General features: G+C 42.5%; 1 protein-coding gene across 6 annotated transcripts in view; it reads right to left on the minus strand.

The window, feature by feature from the left end:
• The window catches only part of ankfn1b (ankyrin repeat and fibronectin type III domain containing 1b), a 92100-nt gene that overhangs the window by 15253 nt on the left and 56281 nt on the right, over positions 1-20566 (minus strand). For all 6 annotated transcript variants that reach the window (XM_003961297.3, XM_029847265.1, XM_029847267.1 and 3 more), the window contains 3 exons: positions 12612-12734; positions 1495-1714; positions 957-1164 (listed from right to left, as the gene is read on the minus strand). In XM_003961297.3, coding sequence (XP_003961346.3) covers positions 957-1164; positions 1495-1714; positions 12612-12734 — 551 coding nt within the window. The remainder of the gene's footprint in view (positions 1-956; positions 1165-1494; positions 1715-12611; positions 12735-20566) is intronic.

The following is a 20566-nucleotide window of genomic DNA, read 5'->3' on the forward strand; positions in this document are numbered from 1 at the left end:
CAATTTCTTCTGTCTGCCTCTCTGTTTGCCCCGCAAACAGCGGTAATATCAAAACAGGTGTGATTGTGTTCCTCTCAAAGTTGACACCGTCTCATGAGTTATTTGAATTCTTGTGGGAGAACACAATCAAACAGCAAACTTCAGTAAACATCACTTTTCATTCAAGTGTTTTCAATTTAATGTTACCTTTATAAGACGTCTGGCTCAGCTCCGGGGTGTGTGCGCACGTGTGTGTGGGTGCTTGTGCGTGTGTGTGTGAGTGAGTAGAAACAAAAACAAGCCTAGGAGCCTCACTGGCGAGTTTTAATCATTAACAGAGGAGGGGAGCAGAGGCTCAGCAGATCACAGACATTGAAATGTGCTTACAAAGATGATTAATATTGCATTATTTTAACCATCCTGTCATCGCTTTTATTATTGTTTCACTGCCAACAGAAACCAGACTGGGATGTGTGAGTTCGCTGATAGCCTGGGGTGTGTGGATTGTTCGTTTGCATGACTACAGATCATGTTTTGGGTAATGTGCGAGTTGTATCTGATGTTGTCCTGGTGATCTGGTGATAACGAACACTGATGCGGTGCCCTCACATGGTAAAGGCTTCGAGCTGACACGGGAACAACAGCGAGTAGGTGAAAATGACTTTCAAGCGTTTCATTTTTTCAGTCTAAAATCTCAGAACTCTACTCTCAGACTTTCATTTGGTTGGAGGATCAAACCAGTAAAACTGATTTCTACCAAATGCCTTCTCAGTTACCGGTATGTAGTAGGCTAAGATTACTGGGGGGTAAAACTTGGTTTTGTCTTATGAGAGTTACTTGGTGTATTGTACATCTATTCAAAAAACTCACGCAAGCCAAAGTTTTTGAGGATTTTGCAATGTTGGACACATGAGTACAGCAAATCACTGCGCTGGAAGTGTGTTGAAAACACACCCAAACACTGATCTTCAACTCACAGTGGGGGCTCTCCTTGGCTCCAGCTCGGAGAAGCAGCTTGGCCATGGGCACATTGTTGGTCATGATGGCGATATCCAGGGGCAGGAGACCCTCACTGTTTGGGGTGTTGAGGTCCAGCTCCTCCAAACTGTACTGGGACAATAGCAGCTGCACCAAGTCCAGCTCCTGGTGCTCCACTGCCTCAAACAGCGTTTCATTACTTTGGAACTGTTATGGAAAGATGATGCACATGAAGTTATTGGAGATGAACCAGCACCATTTTATTCAGACCAACTTGCTAACAAAGTCACTTGCTAACATTTAAGACCCGGTAGTGGCTTTGAAAACAACTTGTCCTTATCCTAATTTTCTGACAGTGGGCTGCTTGAGGATGACTTTTTAAAAACGGCTATATTTTGAGCATGACTTTATCACTTTGATAAAAATAAAGTAGCGTTTAAAGTATGAAGTAAAACTGTGAGATACACATGAAGTACTGACACTGTCCAGGTCTCATCACTGTTGATGTTTTTCTCTCTCTCTCTCTCTCTCACTTACTATGGTAGTTTTGCGCAACCTCTCTTTATCTCCCCCCCGTCCTGACACCACACTATCCTCCAGGCCAGGGGGGTTGGTACCCACACGGAACTTTCCAGACAAGTTGCGGTACAGGCGGCGGGCTGCGCTTGGCGAAGACAGGCTGGCTGACTTGCGAGCCGGAGCTGGCTGGTGTGCTTGGTCCCTCCTCATTGGTTGTGTCATCTTGGCAGTGTCAGCGCTGGAGGAGGCACAGATGGGCAAGAGACATGAGGAGTGATTGAGCGGGTGAAGGAAAAGAGCAGATTATGACATTTGATTCAGCAAATGGACCATGTGAAGATTGAGCTTGAATCCAGTTCAAGAGTTAAAGCTCTAAAAATAGCCACACTGTTCACACATAAATGCTAAGGTGGACCAAGGACATAAAAAGTCCTCTGCTCACTTTTGTTATAGGAAGCCAGAATTTTTAATTTCGGTGGACATTTTTTTTTTACTCCTTGGAAACCCCTGGGGTTGGTTCGTCCATTAAACAGTTTACATTCTGCCACTGGAGAGCATCACTCGCTGCAGTTCTGCACACCCCTGATTGAAACACACTTTTTAAAGTCCAAGTGGTGATACCACAGAACGCACAGGAGCGCCTGTTAAGACCTTGGAATTGTGACGGGCATATTTTTTCCGTGAATCTTGATCATTCATAATTTTAATCCTACAGTCCAAGCAAGTTGTCTTCGGCACCATGTGAAAGAGTTTCCAGACACTTACAACAGTTAATGGCATGGCGATTAGGCAGGCTGATCTGACAGATAGACACGATGTTGTCATTATCAGCTCCCATTCAAGCGTTCCGTCCTGCCCTAAGAAAGGCTGATTTGCCAGTGCTGCTCTGTAAAGTGGCCTCTTTCTTCTGAACATCAAAGGCTAGACATCTTTTGCCACTGGTGTCTTGGCATCACTGGTATGACGACTATGCTATCACTCTCTGTCCCGCCATGGGAAATATGTAGATGACACTGTATTTCGGGGGTGAGTCTGGTAAATGGCTTTCACACACACTCGACTGCTGATGGAAATGTCAGCAGGACTCTACAGGCGATGGTGACAAACATTACGATTGTTCCCACAAAACAGACTCAGAAAGACAAATGACTTACTCAAGGACATATTTCATAATGCTGACTTCTATTGTGTTGCGTTTTGCTTTTTAAAAAAAAAAATCATAGTTCATGCTCATTTCCACATTTAGATGGAACAGCAGCAGTTGTAGGATTCACCTTTTTATTGGTCCCATCATAAATATTCTTGATTTAGACTGGAACTGCTAGAGGTTGAGCAAAGTAAATAAAGGTTGTGCTACCTTGGGCCATCATCCCATACGTCAAGAAGTATCACATGGGCCAAGAACAGATTTATCAAGGTGAGAACATCTGTAGGAAAAATGTTATTTATACTTCCACACCGCCATGTACGTGTGTGTACACACATACGCACAAACCCTCCTCCAACACATGCAGTTTGTATAACAGCTGACATCGGCCCACATAGTCTACTTTAAAGCAGCTCCAAGCCCCCGCAACAAGCCCTTTTTCACAGGGCAGATACACCTAAAATACCCCCAATCCCTGTCAATTCCCGCTCTGTCTCATCCATCTCCACTCCATCCCGTAATAGAGGCCTTATTTTAGACATCCTCGTGTTCCCGGCTGGGCCTAACCTATTCCAAGGTTCCAGATAAAGCGCGACAGGTATTTGGAATAATTTTTCCATGGGCCTGGCCTGGAAGATAAAACAAGAGATATATTTGTAATGCGTGTGGCGGTATCCCATTTCAAAGAGAAAGCCCACTGGAATCCAGCCCTGGGCTTATTGTTATTTGCCTGAGATGGAACAGACACCTTTTTTTTCTGTCGGCAGGACGGTGCCCCATCACTCTCTGATGACATTACAGAGCATTTATGTGTGTGTGAGTGTGTGTGTGTGTGTGTGTGTGTAATTGGTAGTGCACGTGTCTGTACTTTCAAAGGGATGCTACATCCAACATGTGAGTTTGGGATGTCATTCCCCAATGGCATATCCTCCGCCCTATGGCTAAATGAAAGATGGCACCAAATCAAAAGAAAAGGGACCACAAAACGATGAATGACATCAAGCGGAATAAATCATCCATTGCTTGGTTTGTTATTGCTGTCTTGGTGGAGAATTTACAGAAAAACAAAAAAACAAAACAACCCCAAAACATTGTGAGGATGCTACTTTTGCTCTACTGACACTATAATCATCTGAGTAATGATGAAGCATTAAAGATCAAACACATTACAAATGCGCAGAGGAGTGAGCGCCGCATCGTATTCCACATTTTTACCATGTTTGGGAAACAGGAAGAGGTTGTTCTGGGAAACCTAAAGTTTCTAGCGAAACCAGGCTCCTTGTTTTGGCTCTCCATCAATCCCACATCAAATGCAATGAGGTTGAATCAGCCTGACAAACAATCAAACCCCCGCGCTGCAAAAACACATAAACTCACCATCTGTTCTATTAGAGCTACAGGTCTCTTTACACCAACATTTAAGCCTTCCAGACACAGGAATCATATCTACGCAAAGTATACATTTAAAAAAAAAAAACTCAGGGAGCCTCAGGGAAGTTAGCATGTATTAAAATTTCAGAGATTTGTGCATAAACTAAAGCCACATACCAACTCATAACAGTGGTGAGCAAATCTACAAACCGACAGTGGAAAATGTTGCTAAGTCTGATGACGCCCAGTTTTTGTTGCTAAATATAAAATTGCACAGAGGGAACTGCAAGGATGAATAAATCCATTCTATCAACAGTACAATAGAAACAGTGCACACACATAAACGCATGCGTACGCGCGCACACACACACACACACACACACGCACACACACACACACACAATACAATGGTAGGAACCCACACAAAAGTCAACAAGATTAAATTCCAAAATTAATTTGCGGGGATGGTGGTGAATAATGTCTTGGCTTACTTTCTGGGTTAATACATAGTTCCTTATTTACTGATCCAGAATTGTTTGAATTAGGAAAAGAATCTGTGCGTTTAACGATATGTAACTATTTTACATAATGTAGAAAAAAAGACAGCTTGAGCCTGGCTAAGATCATGCTGTATATGTGAGTTTATTTGAAACTATAAACAGAAAAATGTTTCTTTACAGGCGTTTACATGTATGCACAAGCCATACTGAACAATTTGGTGCATATTGTAGTACTTACAGCACATGTTAACAGCATGCACAGATGAGCTTATACTCTAGGTGCTATGGAGAGCATTTGCAGGGACTCCTGGGAAAATAATTTGCATTTTGTCTGTTTTATGTTAAACTTCCCACATCTGCCATTTTAAAAATATTTGTCTTTACATATTTTCATTTTATTTTGTCTTCCTGCACTTCCTCAAACTTCAGCTTCATCCTGTACTATGCAATGATCTCTATTAGGCTGCAGGACCCACATCAAAAACTCTCTTTGTGAGACCCAAAACTCTCACAAGTACTATTTTACCACCTGTAAATCTACATAGATTTACATGCATCTACATTCAGATTCAGATTCCTTTATTTGCCCCGCAACGGGGAAATTTACAGCGCAGAATGCATGCACAACTGTTTGTTCAAAACAGATAAGTGGGCTCTTATGTAAAGTTATGTGCTGTATGAAACATTGTCTCTCTGCAATGGTAAAACCATGGAAAATATTCAAAGAAATGGAGTTGAAGTGCAAAAACAGCCATGAGCGGCACCAAAAGGACAGTAAGAATGGGGTGTGGGGGTCAGAGAAGCAGGCAGTTAGACGAGAAAGTTGGGCAGACACACACACACACACACACACGCACGCACGCACACACACACACACACACACACACACACACACACACATACACACACACACACGGCAAGAGTATGCTAGCTGCTCTAAATGTGGCTTGTAGAAGGAAATTCTGAAATCTGAGTCTTGGCACCAGACAGGCTGGAAGCAGTGGGAGAGAGACAGAGGGAGAGAGAGAGAGTTAATATACTGTATCTGTCCCCTTCGTTTGGCTCTTATCAGCTTATAGGCAAAATGAGGGAACAACTATGACCCACAATTACTCAGACGTACAAAGTTTGCATGGCAACACAACAAATTCAAATACACAGTGATTCACATATTAAAACACATGCACAACTTTAAAACCAGTAATAATAACATGTATTTAGACCCAGTTTTTAGACAGTTTACTCACGAGATCTCACTGAAGAATTAAAAAAAAAACCCACACACACACTTTGGCTTCGCTGTTGAGGTGTCTAAACATTGAGGTGCATATGCATTTCTCTGCCAGATGTGCAGTGAAAAGGCGGCATACTGTCCTGGAAGCAATTTACCTGATCAACCAGATTACAACACAGACTGTTGTATTCAAATGATGTTCTTTTGATAACAAGCAGCCGTCCAAGTTCTGAGAAAACATTTTGGAGCCTGTTGCACCACAGGCAGCAGACAGTATGACTGTCAGGGGAATGATATCAGCGGGTTCTGTTGTTTACACTATCCACATTATTTTTCCACTCTGGAGTCGTCTAGTTTGGGTAACCTGCTCTCAACTGTAGCCTCTGTTTCCTTCTTTTGATAAGCAGGTTGTGCTGGGATGCCGCTCTGGAGTTTACGGTTCTTCTAAAGTGGTATTTGTTGATGTGAGTCACACACTCTCTCCCGTGTGTGAAAATCCCAGAACGCTGGTTGACTGAGATATGCTGAAGTCAATGCAAAGATTACTGGCACCCAGACCGGTTCACTCACGTCTGCCGTGAGTCACTGCTAGCGAGACTCCCGCAATGTACATATTGTGGCGACACCTACACAACATCTAGAAAAATACATACAATAAATACAGTTGTTTGTTTCTCTCATTTAATTCTCTTTCCTTTTATTTTGTCCCCTTTACACTTTCTCTCTCTTTCCCTTGGGACGACAGCAGAGAGAGTGGGTGATCTGTTGTATGTTTAACCTTTGAAGTGGGCCCGCTGTGCCGAGCAAGGCCTGCCACCTGTTGGCTCTGTGTGCATGCATGTGTCGTATGTGCATACAGAGCTAAATCTCTCTAATTTTGATGAGCAGAGACAACAGCGGAGTCACCACGGGGATGTGGTGGCGGGCAGTAGCCAACGTTCTCAGGAGGGGGGGTGTGGGTGCTTCCAAGGTGGGATCACAAACACACCAACATACACAGAACCCCTCCTCTGTCAAAGGCTTGGTGACACCGTGTCTCCCACAGCGATCGTGGGCCCAGCCTGGGTGGCTCCAGGCCCTCTGTGTGTGTGCGTGTGTGTGTGCGTGCGTGCGTGTGTGTATCACACCAAAGGGGTCCCTGCCTGGGCCGCCATATGCCACCCACCCAGCCAGGGACAGAAAAGGGGTGGGGGTGACCCCTGTCCACTGAAGCCACCAGTTGGTCCCTTCTCTCAGTCACACGCCGGCTGGGCGCCATGTTTAAAGTCCCACGGCTGTTTATCTGGGACGAGGATGGTGGGAGGTGGTCGGAGTTAATGTTCCCCTGACTGGGACAAGGCTCATGTAAAATATACGAGTGGATGAATGAATGGATGCATCTGCAGAGAGGACTGAAGCTCAACAGAGATAAGACTGGTACTGTAATATCAGGGGCGCGTGGTTTAATATATGATATAGCATTAACCTCAAAAAGCTCTTTAGGGTGAGGAAAGGAATTCGCAGGAAATGGAAATACCACAAGATGTTTGACCGTATACTTTGGTATTGCTACTATCAACAAAAACATATTTTTGACATCAAGCAAATGAAATTGCTAAAACACAAGAGCAAGAACTTACAATTCCAAGAAAATGGTACATTTTGCCAGTAAATGATTTAGAATATGTCTTTATATTATCCAGCACATCCATAAATGTTCATACCAATAGAAATTATGAATTACAGACTCAGAAAAAACATTCCATGAGCTGCAGGGATACGGGTTGTGGTATCCTTCAAATCTGGAAGTCTCCTGCTCTGATATTTGTGATAAATCCACATCTTCCAGGCTCCACTGTGGCCGCATTTTGGAGCTGGCTTTGAAATAACACGGAAATGCACAGTGTCAGCTCTGCACCAAAACAAAAGCTGGGAACAGCCGAGTTCTAAAAATCTGACAACACCAAAGTCATTGGATAAAAAAAAAAAAAGCAATAGTCACATCGGGTTAGGCTTCGAGAGAGAGATGTGAGGAAAAGTTGAAAAAAAGTCCCCCTCTGGAATAGCAAAACTCCTTACTGGCTTCTGTTCCAGGGTGACACGGGCGTGGAGGTTGACACTACCTGAGTTTCCCATCTCAATCTGTAAACCATTTTCTAAGACTGGCTTCAAACCACAAGCCTCTTGGTTCTCGAGCTGATTTTCTTTTTGTGCCTGACCCTGAATACAACCTCACATGCTCACAAAAAAGTAAATGAGGGGGTGCTTTTACCCCAGTCTTGCTTGTCTTTTATCAGCTTATAAGCAACACATGGAGTCACGCTAACCCTCTGACCCCACTGGCTGTCTCTGCTCACACAAACAGGAACAAACACACAGAGACACACTACATTAACTGCCTTTCTTCTCCCGCGCTCATTATTTTGGAACGTCTCCCTTCTCCCCTCTTCTTTCCAGCTCCAGTTGTCCCTTGTTTTTTGCTATCTCTCAACATCATCTTTCAGATCTGCCTTTCATCTACTTCATTCCCAGACACTCTCACCATCTTTACTGTTCTTTCCATGCTTGCTCTTACCTATTTTCTGACAACCCCATTTCTTTATATCTTTCAGCCCCTCTCATTACCTCCATCCCCACTGCAGCTCTCAGTCTCTGTGCTGAGTTGAGGTTTGGAAACCAAATAGTATCAAGTCAGAGACACACAGGACAAGAGGGAGCCAGCCTCATAAATCTCCCTGAGTGTAGGCCAGAGCATCCAAAATCAAGAACGCAGTGTGTCTATATAAATATTTAAGTGTGTGTGTGGTTGAATGTGTGTCTGAAGAATGCAAGTTCATTGTTCATACTGCAGTTTACATGCAACAGTTTCGGGTCTTCAGGAATACGCTATATTTGTGAATGGCTGTGCATGTAATAGTATTTGCAACTGGGTTTGTTTACATGCCTGTCCATATGTGCATGTAGGAAGATGAGGCCAAAAGCAGAAACTCCAGACTCTACGGTGCACATGCAGTCTTGAAAAATGAAATCTGCAGGTCACAGACTGAGAGGAACCTGCGAGGATTACTGTTGCTACACGATCTAAACAACAAAAACACACCGTACATCGACACACACTCGCCCTATACCGATTCTGTTGCATATTCCACTGTGGTCATGATAACATCACCTGCGCAATTTTCCATTAATTTCAAAGAATTAAACTTAGGTTCGATGTCACGATAAAACATCTTACGTGATGTAATTTGACAGCTCTGCCTCATTTAGTACGTGGGAATCTATTTTTGTCCGTCGGCTCCAACAACGTCAGTTGTCAAATCTCTCACAACGTTGTGCAAATGTACGTTTGAGCAATGGCGTTCTTTAGTCAGGAGTGTCTGAAGCAGCGAGGGATTGCTTGATTGGTGGAGCAAATTCTTGTACTTAAAATACAAATGCTTTTATGTTTTAGAGTAACCAGGGGACCTGTAACCTTTAAATATGTCTGTTTCATTTGAAGTGGCAAAAGGAAGGAGAAAAATATAAAGACAGTTTGAAATTTAAAGAATGAGGGAATCAAATTAGAACCAAATGAGCCCAGTGACACTTTGTACTAACGTGCTTTACACTGGGGCCCCTTGAGCATTGGCACTCTTTTTCCAGACAAACTCGAGTGATTTTCTCTTCTTTATTCTGCCGGTGTCGCCTTCATAGGATTAACACTCGGTAACCCTCACTCCCCCTTACACACCCAGCCCAGTAATTATTACAATGTGTGTTTGCTCATGTGTGTGTGTGTGTGAGCATGAATATCAAGTAGAAAGTCTGTTTGTGTTTGGGTGAGTGTGAGTGTGTAGACTACGAAAAAGGGAAGACGGCTTCTTCCTGACATTGTAGTTAAGATGTCATCCTGATGGTGCTGTCAGCTCAGAGGAAGACAGCATGGAAACAGGCTGAGAACAGGGGCCTTCTGGGAGTTGGGGAGATTTTCATCCCTCCAATGAGTACTACATATCCAGACACATCACTTATTGGTGTGTTACCAAACACAACCACTCAAATTGTAACGTTTATCCAGCAAAAGGGATAGAAAATGAGTGCTGAAGTATAAATACATATGTATAGACTTTCCTCTCTGGGCTTACTACCGGGGAATTGTTGGGGGAAAATGCTTGGCCAATAAACATGCTTGAGAGGCTTTAGTGTGGGTTAGGAGCTTACCCCTGCCCTACAGAATCAGAGTCCCTCGGCAGTGTCAGAACGACAGAAGTCAGTGCAAATGCTGCTGGAAGCAGAGAGAACATCGGACAGAGATGTTACAGTCATGCTCTCATAAGTTACAGAATTCATTAATGGCTTATGCTATTGGCAGCACGGGGAAAATCGTGATAGTTCAAAACTCAGAAAAACTTATTCTGAATTTTCCAAAGCACTCCCAAATGTCTTGAGACCACCGAGAACATTGCAGTTGTACTCTTTAATTACTGTTATAAATGGTTTGTGTCCGCTCTCTTATTTCCTTACTCGGTTCTTCAGCCGTATCCTAGAGTCCACTTATTATGGTCACCAAAAACAATAACAGTGCCATCATTTATTATCATATTTTCCCAAAGCCCTGCCAGTGTCTACACACTCTGATAAAGTTGCAAAATGGCTTCTGATCGATCAAAATTATTATGGCTCAAAATAATCTTAACAGTCATGTTTTTTTTTGGGGGGGGGGGGTTTAGTTTCTGGAGAAAAGTCTCCTAAATACAGCAGCTGGGACTTTTAGGGTTATTTAATACTAATCTAGACTTTTTATTCTTAGTTTGAAAGAAGCGAGCAGCAAAGATTTCAAACATTCATTTTAAACGCTGCCTTTTTATGCAGCAGAACAGACCTAGTTTGTATTTCGTTGGTATTGAGGCGTCCAACATGCATCCAGCAAGCAACCGCTCAGTGTAAATCTTTCAGCTACTGGTATAACAGGCGATGAGTTATTTTATGGGAGACGAACATGTGTCACAGCACAATTTTACAAACAGTAATTAGATTTTATGGGATTTATCAATCAATGTCCCGGGAGCAGAATGTGCAGTTATTATATTTACTCAATATTTATACTTGGTTTAACTATGAGTGGGTACATGTAAACAGCAAATACATCAATGGTGTCATCTTCAAGTGTGTTTGGACATCTGCTCGGTTCTGAGTTACTGTAGGATAGTGTGGTGGAAACAAAATCAGAAAAGATGTGGACATACAGTAGCAACCAGTTGCTTGGCCAGCCATTTGTAGATGGACATTAACCAGGAGCAGTTGTAAGTTCAACTGGGCTAGCACGGCTTCCATTCTCTCCTCTCCTAAAAAAGTGCTCTGAGCAGTAATCCGCACAAAAAAACATGCTACTGTTAATCCAGCCTTGGAGCCTTCTCCAGAAGACTCATGTGTTTTCTCTCAAATATTAGTACGTGTTTCACCAATATGCCAAAATAGGTTTGAGTAAGTTAACAGCCTGAAAAAGTAAAAATATAGAGGGGTTTAACAGACGACAGGAAGCGATATATAAATGTCCAACTATTCCAAATATGTTGACTCACGGGATGTCTGCTGTATGTAGATGTTATTAACATGTATTTTCCTTCTTACTGTATGAATGATGATACATTCCAGAGAAGCTGTGCTGGACTTGTCAGAAGCTGGACCAGTCTTGTTTCCCCTCCCAGGAGCATGACTCAGGCCTCAACCTTGAATCTCCCGTCCTAAGGTCTCTCATTTATGATGACACAAAAGGCCAGTCACACTCCTGTAACAGTGGCTCACCCCAGTGAAAGTTGGAATCCAGCTGCAGCTGAACCCCCATCATCCCTCTCATAAATGAGCATGTCAAATCTACCCACTGTGTTCCATTAAATCCAGACTACATCAACCAGGCTCTGAACTTTAAAGGCCAGGTCCTCTCTCAGAGGAGAACACAGAGCTGTTAAAGGACCTCACACTGCACATACGCTCCAATCCTTCAACACTTACCACCACATATTTGCCGTAGGACCACACATCTCATTGTCAGTCCAAGACCACACAGTAGATCTCGTAAGGCTGACAAAAGACCTTGTGAGACCTCACAGCAGGCCCTATTTTGATATGATAGGACCTTGAGAGAGTGGATCTCCATGTGCTTCTGGAGTAAACCTGGCAGGAGTATATACCTGCTTAAAATTATGTGCAATTAGGTGCAAAGGAAGTCTAGGACCACTTTAGCCCGAGACGATTTTCCCAATGGTGAAAGAAGCATAAAGGAAGAGCTATGAATACATAACAGGCGCTTGGGGGGGCATGCCAGATGGATGAACGGCAGGATGGATGGACAGATAAACGAGTGGAGGCCAGGCATCAAGAGGGGAGACTGGGAAGGATTCCCATGGGTGGGGACGGGAAAGCAGCCTTGTGATGGAAAGCTTTCAAACTCCTTTCATCGTCTGCCTGAGGACTGGAGCTTTACAAGAGCAAGATGAGCCGGCGCCACTGGAGCTGCTTGGCGCTCTTGAACAAAACCCAGACACAGAGACAGAGCAGGACCCTATCACCACTCCGCCCACGAGCTGCTCCCGCCTCCAACACCAGCCCCCGATATTCATCAACATCAGCTTTGCCTTTGCACACAGACACATTACAGTCGCAACCATCAATGCCTTGTTAGCAGTGAGTCATATTTTAGCTATGTTCGGCTATGTCCTTTTTCATGTTACACGTTGAATAGCGATAACAGCAATTATTTTACCGTCCAGGCACCACATCTAAGGGCTAATTACTATAAGTGGTTCCACTCATTTACCATTTAATTCAACATTCAGCATTTAGAGTTGGAATTACTGAAGGTAAACTATTGGTTCATACAACATTGAAAAAAACAAAAGCAAACAATGTGATCTTGTGGTCTTACCAGTCCACACTTAGAGATCGTCTCCTGTAGGACAGAGGCCGATCCGAGGACGGCTTTTCTGCTTTTGCACCACGCTCTTTGAGGGACAGACGATGAGTAAATCTGGAAATTCCTGACTCTGGCCTTGAAGAGAGAAGAAGAATTAGAATTAGAAGAAGATTCAATTTGCCATTCCACACAAAGAACCTTTCAGATTGTTGTTGGTCCCTGACACTACAGTCAAAAACACACGTTTTCACATGCCAGAAGATGCAGTTTTGTACAATTCTCACAAGTTGATACACGATATGATATTGTTGCCAACATGGATTTGAGCCCCACTGAAAGAACGTCACACACATTCTAATCTCTGCTACTTGCTGGCTGCTAATGTTCTACTCCAACATTTTATCCAAATTAAAACCATTCTTCCATTCCACACCAAGTCACTTTGCACTGCAATACCGCTGCAACAGCAGCAGCTGATACTATAAACGCAGCAATATTCTCTATCAGAGATAGAGAAAATAGCGGAATTTCCCAAGATCTATTCAAGATCATATATTTGTATCAACTCCAGTGAAGCAGTTCTGGCCATGGACATGAAAGATAGATAAATAGTAGGACTTTGTGGTTTTCACTTGTCATCATCAGGGCTGTTGGGTGATATACTGCAGAACTGAGGCTTACCCACTGCAAATTGCAAACAAACCTTGCATTCGCTTTCACTCACTCCTGTGAGATGCGTCAGATATGACAAGATTACATAAGAATTTCATGGACCAGGATGGATGAAAATGCACACAAGGTCTCAGCTATCACCTGAAGTTCAAACTGAATATGCATTTAAGGGAAATGGTGTGAGATGAATTTCAAATTTAGCTAAACGTGCTCCGATAAAGCATATCATCTGCAGTTCACTTAGGTCAAATGGTGGATAAAATACATTTTCCTTCTGAACTTTTGTATGGCAGAAGTGTCAATAGTGAAATAAAATACATTAAAATGGTATAAATCAGAAAACTGCACGAAGAGAGAAAATGTACTTAGACATGTTTCGTCCATGTTGAAATCTTCTGATTCGTGTGTGTGCAAAAGGCAGCTGTTTTATCATAAAGATGTTTTCATAAGCTGAGATGAAAACACACGTTTTCATTCAAAGTGACCTCATGCTGTAGGGCTTATCTAATAAATACCCCCCTCCGCTGCTGCCGTCGTTCCCAGTCCAACACGCTCAACTACTGTTTCCTAACTCTGCGCCAGCTTCTCCAAAGTGCTGGTTGACCTCGGAGACAAAGAGACATATTTTCCTGTATGAATCATACAAACGGGGTGTGGGATTTTATTCTGATGGCAGCGCAACCTCTAATTGATGGCATGAAGTTCGACTGAGTTAAGAGCTGTTTTAATTAAATTAGCAGCACTGCCCTGTGCATTTCAGCTACTGCCAAGCAATGATGCTAATGTCCCTTAACATAAACAGCAGGATTCATGTAAAGGGAGAAGTATGAGAAATTCCATTTCATTAACAGATGGCGTGATTAGGCCGGATCATCAATGGCTCCTAATAATTGCCTTTGTTTATACAACACTATTATGTTGGCTTGTGGCCCATAGTTACATTAAGTGTTCCCTGTACAACTTCAAACAAACATTTGGATGAGAACTATGACATGACATGGCCATAGGATAATGACTTCAGTGCCACGAAAACACATAGGATCAGCACTTCAAAGTGCTGGGGGCCAATGGACAGAGAGGAGGACTCAGGGAATCCCTTTGAGGGGTTTAGTGGCAAAATGGACATGTGAAGCAGGTGGGTCTCTGCTGAGGGCTTCTGGCTGCCTCTTGGCTGCCTGAGAGGTTCAGACGTGGCTCCGCCCTCACGCAGCTGTCACTGATAACATCATCACAGCGGCGACACAATCCCCTCGGAGGGCCCCTCAGCATATCCCGCTCTCATCATCATATTTTCTCCATTTCCAGGTGTTGACCGCAACATTTAGGTGGTGTTTCTTTTTGGAACTGAGGTACAAGACGCTTCTAGGCAAATGACGAAAAAGCCGCAGCATTACATCGTCAAAAATCTACAGCCAACACCATTAATAAGGGTTTTAGACCACACCGTCTCCAGGAAGGTGTTGGAGCTGTTGGAGTTACAGTATGTCTGACTGTATTAAAAACATACATTTCCACTCTGGTTCCACATCTGTATGTGTTAATTCCTTTTCAATTTAATCCAGGAGCCACAAAGGCTCTCGAGTCAATTTTAACACTCAGGAAGGATAAAAATATAGTTAACAATGCAAAGCTGTGCAACATGTGTGCATAATGAACTGCAGCTATAGACAGAGCTTTGCTCATGCATCCTTCCAAATTATGACTTTAATTTCCCTATAAATCTTCAGAAGATGGCACTGTCAGTCCCTTGGAAGAGTCGAACCCTTAACATTTTGAGACCCTGATGTGATGATTTGCAATGATTCCTGCCACATTTGGTGATTCGCAGCCTTTTCATCTGGCGCCACTCTGAGTCAAACATTTCGTTTTGATAAAAGATTTGCTTTTTCAAAGGCCTTTCCAGGGATTACCGTGAATTTCAGTATTGATATCCCTGGTGCCCAAAGGATGAATCCTGATGACTTTTGTCAGCTCCACTTAAGAAGAGAAACATCGAAACATCTGACGGATTGGCAAACATTGTGTAAAGACATTCATGGTTTCCAGATGCTGACTTTCTCTGTACCCACACCACAAGGTTGACATTCAGGGGTTTTAGCGCTACAACTATTAGGAGGAATGTACATGTTGATATACAGATTAATGTCCAAATTTGTTAAAGGAGAAGCCGAGAACACAAACATGATAACGAGACATCAGTATGTATAACTTAATGTAAATATAACTCATCTCTAGATACTGATATTATCAATGTGGTAGTGTGGAAATGAGAGTGAATAGTCGATTTTTTGAATCAGCTATGACTCCATCAGACATAAAATACACCATGCTTGCTCACCCAGTGTCCCTCTGTTGTGTTGCCATGGCAGGAATTAACTGCTCAGAGGTATTCATGTGCAGAATAAATTCTGCAAAAGGACTAATTGTTCTTGCTCACACTAAACAAAGCCACTGGCTGTGCACTTTGACCCGAGTCATAGCTTCTAACCCACTGCCATTTGAGAACAGATTTATGACCACACGGAATTCTAGTAAAAAGCCACCAGGCACAAAAAGGGAAAAACAATAAACTGCAGAATGAGGCTTATTTGCATCATAAACAATGTTCAACTGTTGTATTTTAGACACTAGCTATCTTCCAAATGCTGTTTTAATGGTATCGCGGTGTTGCAATTAGTTAAACTGTCATTGTCATCTGTTCTGGATTAACGTCTGGATTAAACACTTTCTGATCATCAGGACTGTCATAAAATCATTTAGTACTTATCAACATAGTATTAACATAGTACATAGTAATCAGTATAATTTAAGTGACCTTAAAAATGTGTTTATAGCCCAGTTTCCATGAGATTCTTATATTTGATAGATTAAAAATGGTATGATAAACACACTTTGCAAAATGTCTTGGATCTTATGGTTTTGTGTGATATGTATTTATAAAGGGATACCACTAAACCAGACAGATCACTATGCACTACCCAACATATGTGGTCTGTCTGAGGTCGGGCTGCCCTCAACCACGGCTCTCATTTCAGAAATTTCAGGCGCAGACACTGCACTAAATCATGAGCAGGACAGGCAAATATCTGACCCTGCTTCAGCAATTATGGGCAATGGCTGCCTACCTAAAACAACTATTTTGGAAATGAGGGAAAATAACGCACCGAGATTTTCTTCATCTCTGTCTCTGCCCTCTCATCTCTGTTACGGCTTCTTAGCCCTGCCAATGGAACCCCAATCAGCTGAACGGAATGTGGGCACCCAACCATATAACAGATACATGTGATTGAAATAAATGCAAGCACACATGGATGGTTATGTGCACAATTGCATGCACGCACCCCAGGGTTGATTCAGGAACACGCCCCTCAATGTGTTTCATTATGCAAACAAAAAGTCTTTCAGTGGTCCAATCATAAAAGAACAGAGCCAAGCCATGAATATTGCTAATTAAAATGTGCTCAAAGAAAGCCTTGTTTTCCACTCACCATCTTCATCCAAACCCATGTCTGTGCATACGTCTCTCTACATAGTGCAAGCTGCTTGGATTTCACTTGGACTGCAGCCTCACCAAAAGGCTGACTGATATTTATTCAGGCTAACATATTGTTGTGATACAGTTTCATTATCGGGGTTTGCAAAGTGCAATCAATGACATCCGATGAGATGAAATGAGAAGACTGATGATCTGTGGAGACTTTGTGCGTGTTGATAAAGGCATGTAAAAAAAAAGAAATTTCAACTGCACACGGCAAAAAGTTGATTGATATTGATGACATGCAAAGAGCAAGAAATTAGGTAAATGACAAGTAAACAATAATTTCCTCACTGTTAATGATCTAATAATGGACCGTATCAAAAGAATGATCCCCTTATGAACATTTTTCAATTAGATAGTTCCAACTGAGCTCTTTCCTTCCTGCATCTCTCCTTTATAAGTCTCTTTTAGCATTTGTACTATCGCTTCAGGTTTCTGCAGAATAGGCACATAACTATGATTCTGGCACCTTTTCCCCCCACTTTGGCTGTTTGTCTGTGGCATGGGGTTTGATACCATTCCCTCTCTGCCCACTTATAGCTTGATGTAATGTGCACAAGGCTGAAGCTCAAGATGATTGCAACCATTAGAAAAGTGGAGGGACAGGGCGACGCAAGCTACACCACAGCTTTCGCTTTCCAATTGTTTTAGCTTAGGTGGGATATCTTGTGAATGTGATTTCAGGAATCTGATCTGTGTAATTTAATAGCCCACAGTGTGGAGACAAACAATGCAATCTCAGTCTCATTGTTAAACCCATCAGTGTGTTTTTCAAACAGCCAACACTGAATGCTTACCACCTCTTCCACTGTAAATCGAGTCAAAGTACGGTAAGACATGCATGTGTCCCAGCCAGAGTTACACATCTCTTTGCAAAGTTTGAGTTATTATGGGATTATTTAGGGGTCTACACAACGTATGTTCCTCAGCAGTGGTGACTTTAGTTTAGACACACATGCACACAGCAACTCAGTTCCCATATTAACCTACATTTGAGGCATGGCATCTAGATTCCAGACATTAGTCAGCATGCTCAGGGGATTCATTAACGGGAATTAGGGAAACCTCTAGGAGACAAAGGTTTGTTTGAGTCTTATTTTGCATTTTCATTCTTATTAGGCGAAACAATATTAGAGTAAGCCTTCCAAAGCCCTTCTGTTTAAAACAAATAACTTCAGAGACTTGGGAAACAGTGGACGTGCACAGGTTACATTGCAGACAGGTTATCTTCACATTTTGAGAAAGCAGATGAGATTGAGGTTGTTTCTGTGAGTATGAAATAGTTCTGATCATATCCTACACACAACATGAAGCTGGAATGTTGTTACGTGGAAACGGATATTTTACCCTCAGTAACTGATATTAGCTGCCAGCAATTCTGCTACAGTTGCACCAATTACCAAAAGGTAAAAAGAGAAGACTTCCTAATTTATTAAGAAACACCTATGGTTTATGAAGGACTGCTCGCACTTGTAGGAACCAGAAGCACTTGTTTGTCTACAATTGATATGTCCATGGCTACCAGCTTCTGCTGACTTAAAGAATTTGCAGGGCACAGAGTGCATGCTAGAATGACATCTGCTGTTGTCTTTCCAGTGTGTTTAAATGCATTTTTTCCAGACAACAGAAGTGAACTCAGGGGTTGTCAGAGTTTAAAGTAGTTGGCAAAAATATGGTTGTTCGGCAACGGCTGTTACTCACACAAGTACAAATGATTCCATTGCCATGATGCCTTACCAAAATAATGGCCGTGTCTGCCCGCTGCTCAGTTATTCAGTCTGGCAGTGCACTTGGCTCTCAGAAAAACCCAACATCACTGCAGGCTGGCCACATGAAATAAGCCACTACACCCCCACATATAGACACACATGAACACAAACACAAACACCAAAATGCACGCAGATGAGGATAAATGGACACAAGTGTACACTTAATATAAAACATATACTGGATCAACAGTATGGGTGCAATTACAGTTGAGAGCATGTGTGCACAGATGCACACACACTACAGTAGATCCACTGTGCAAATAGTCAGCCAGTGTCTGTCTGGTCCGGCCCACTGACTGAGCTCCCTCTTCTACCACCATTACCACTATTGTAAATACTCCTCAATATGTATTTACACAGGGATTTCAAAACCCTGGAAACAAAATGAGGTGGAAAGAAAAAAAAAGGGTGGAAAAATGAAGGAATGCATTTCACATCAGTCAGACAGTGAAAACCCTCAGTCCTTATTATCATACTGTTAAAGTTTGTCTTGGATTGAGCCTCTAGGGGATAAAATATCACTAAACAATCTGCCTGCACTCTGCTGTATTTCTGTATGTATGTTCATATAATTATCCAGCTCACTCTCCATGTGAAAAGTGGTGCACATACATCTTTCCTTGTCATCAGCTGATGTGCTTTTGAATGCCTCGATTTTGGTGCAAAAGAAATTGTATGTTTGAAATGCTAATTTAAGGACTGCCTAAGCTGCTTGCTGAGCTTTATTAATAAAACATCATTGCTTGATTAAAGCAATGACTGCATACAATGCTACAGCTGAGACTGAAACTAGTATGCTAGCAGTGAGATTAATTCTATTTGGAAGCAAATGAAGCAAAGCCTAATGTATACATGTGCATTATACATATGCGTGCCTTTCTGCTGAACACACCCTCTGAACATTTTCTGGGTTTAATTGTAAAATAACCAGAAAAAAACAAAACAACGGTTTTCTCTGCTTGTCTCGTTTAAATTGGATTGTATTTCCTTGCCACAGTACTGCTCATCGTTCCCCAGGGTTCAAACGTATTGTTTTCAGGCAGGTGTTGCGGCCAACTTAACACCTGCCTGCAGGCTCTGGTTAAAGTCATTTGCTTATCGCTCCCAAACATTTCTGACAGGACTGATTAGATCGTAGACTATAACTTTGTTGCAACTGTTTCTGCATAAAATTTTATGGATTTTAGGATGTCAGGTGACTGAACATAGGCTGTGTCAGGGCAAGCAAGGCCTCCTCTGTTGGGCTACACACTATCAGAAGCAATGACCAACATTTACAAGTAAAAAGACTAATCATGAATAATCATCAGCGGTATCATGTCAGCTAAGCTACTGTTTATCAGCAATGTGACATTTTCTTTAACCAACCAGATCTTGAATTCGCCTCACCGGCCCAACTAGCCAGCTCACAATAACGTCAGCATGTTTCTGTCCTCTGATTGGCTGTTATACCCAAGAACTAAAATATCACATGGCGATCTGCACATTTCATGCACATCTTAGACGCAGCAAGTGCACGGAGAAGGCCAGCACATGGAGACATTCGCGTCATCACCAGCTACTCCACAACAGCTTCTTTGACGACATCTTTCCCAGATTTCAAGACCATAAACAATTAATATTTCTCTCCCTCCTCCTTCACATGCAGTTTCAGACATATTGGAAACTCACACATGCTCCTCCAGCCTGACGCAGAGCCATGGGACACTAATTGATCTCTCTGTCTGTATTGTAGAGGTCTGAATTTGTCTTAACTGGGTTTCTTGCTTTAGGAAAAATGGAATTCACCCTCAATATGCAAAATGCCTCTTTGTAACGCCACGCCTTGTTATATTGCATTTTCTATAGTACTGTTGGCTTCTTTAATTGTGGCGTAATATTAGAGTGGTCTTATTAGGAGGGGGATCAAGTGATGTACGTCGCCACTGAAGGCGGCCGATAGATGACCCGCCACTGAATGTGCCAGACTGCTTAATAATAGCCGCTCT

Source organism: Takifugu rubripes, chromosome 1, assembly GCF_901000725.2.
Source record: "Takifugu rubripes chromosome 1, fTakRub1.2, whole genome shotgun sequence".
Classification (NCBI taxonomy): Eukaryota; Metazoa; Chordata; class Actinopteri; order Tetraodontiformes; family Tetraodontidae; genus Takifugu; species Takifugu rubripes.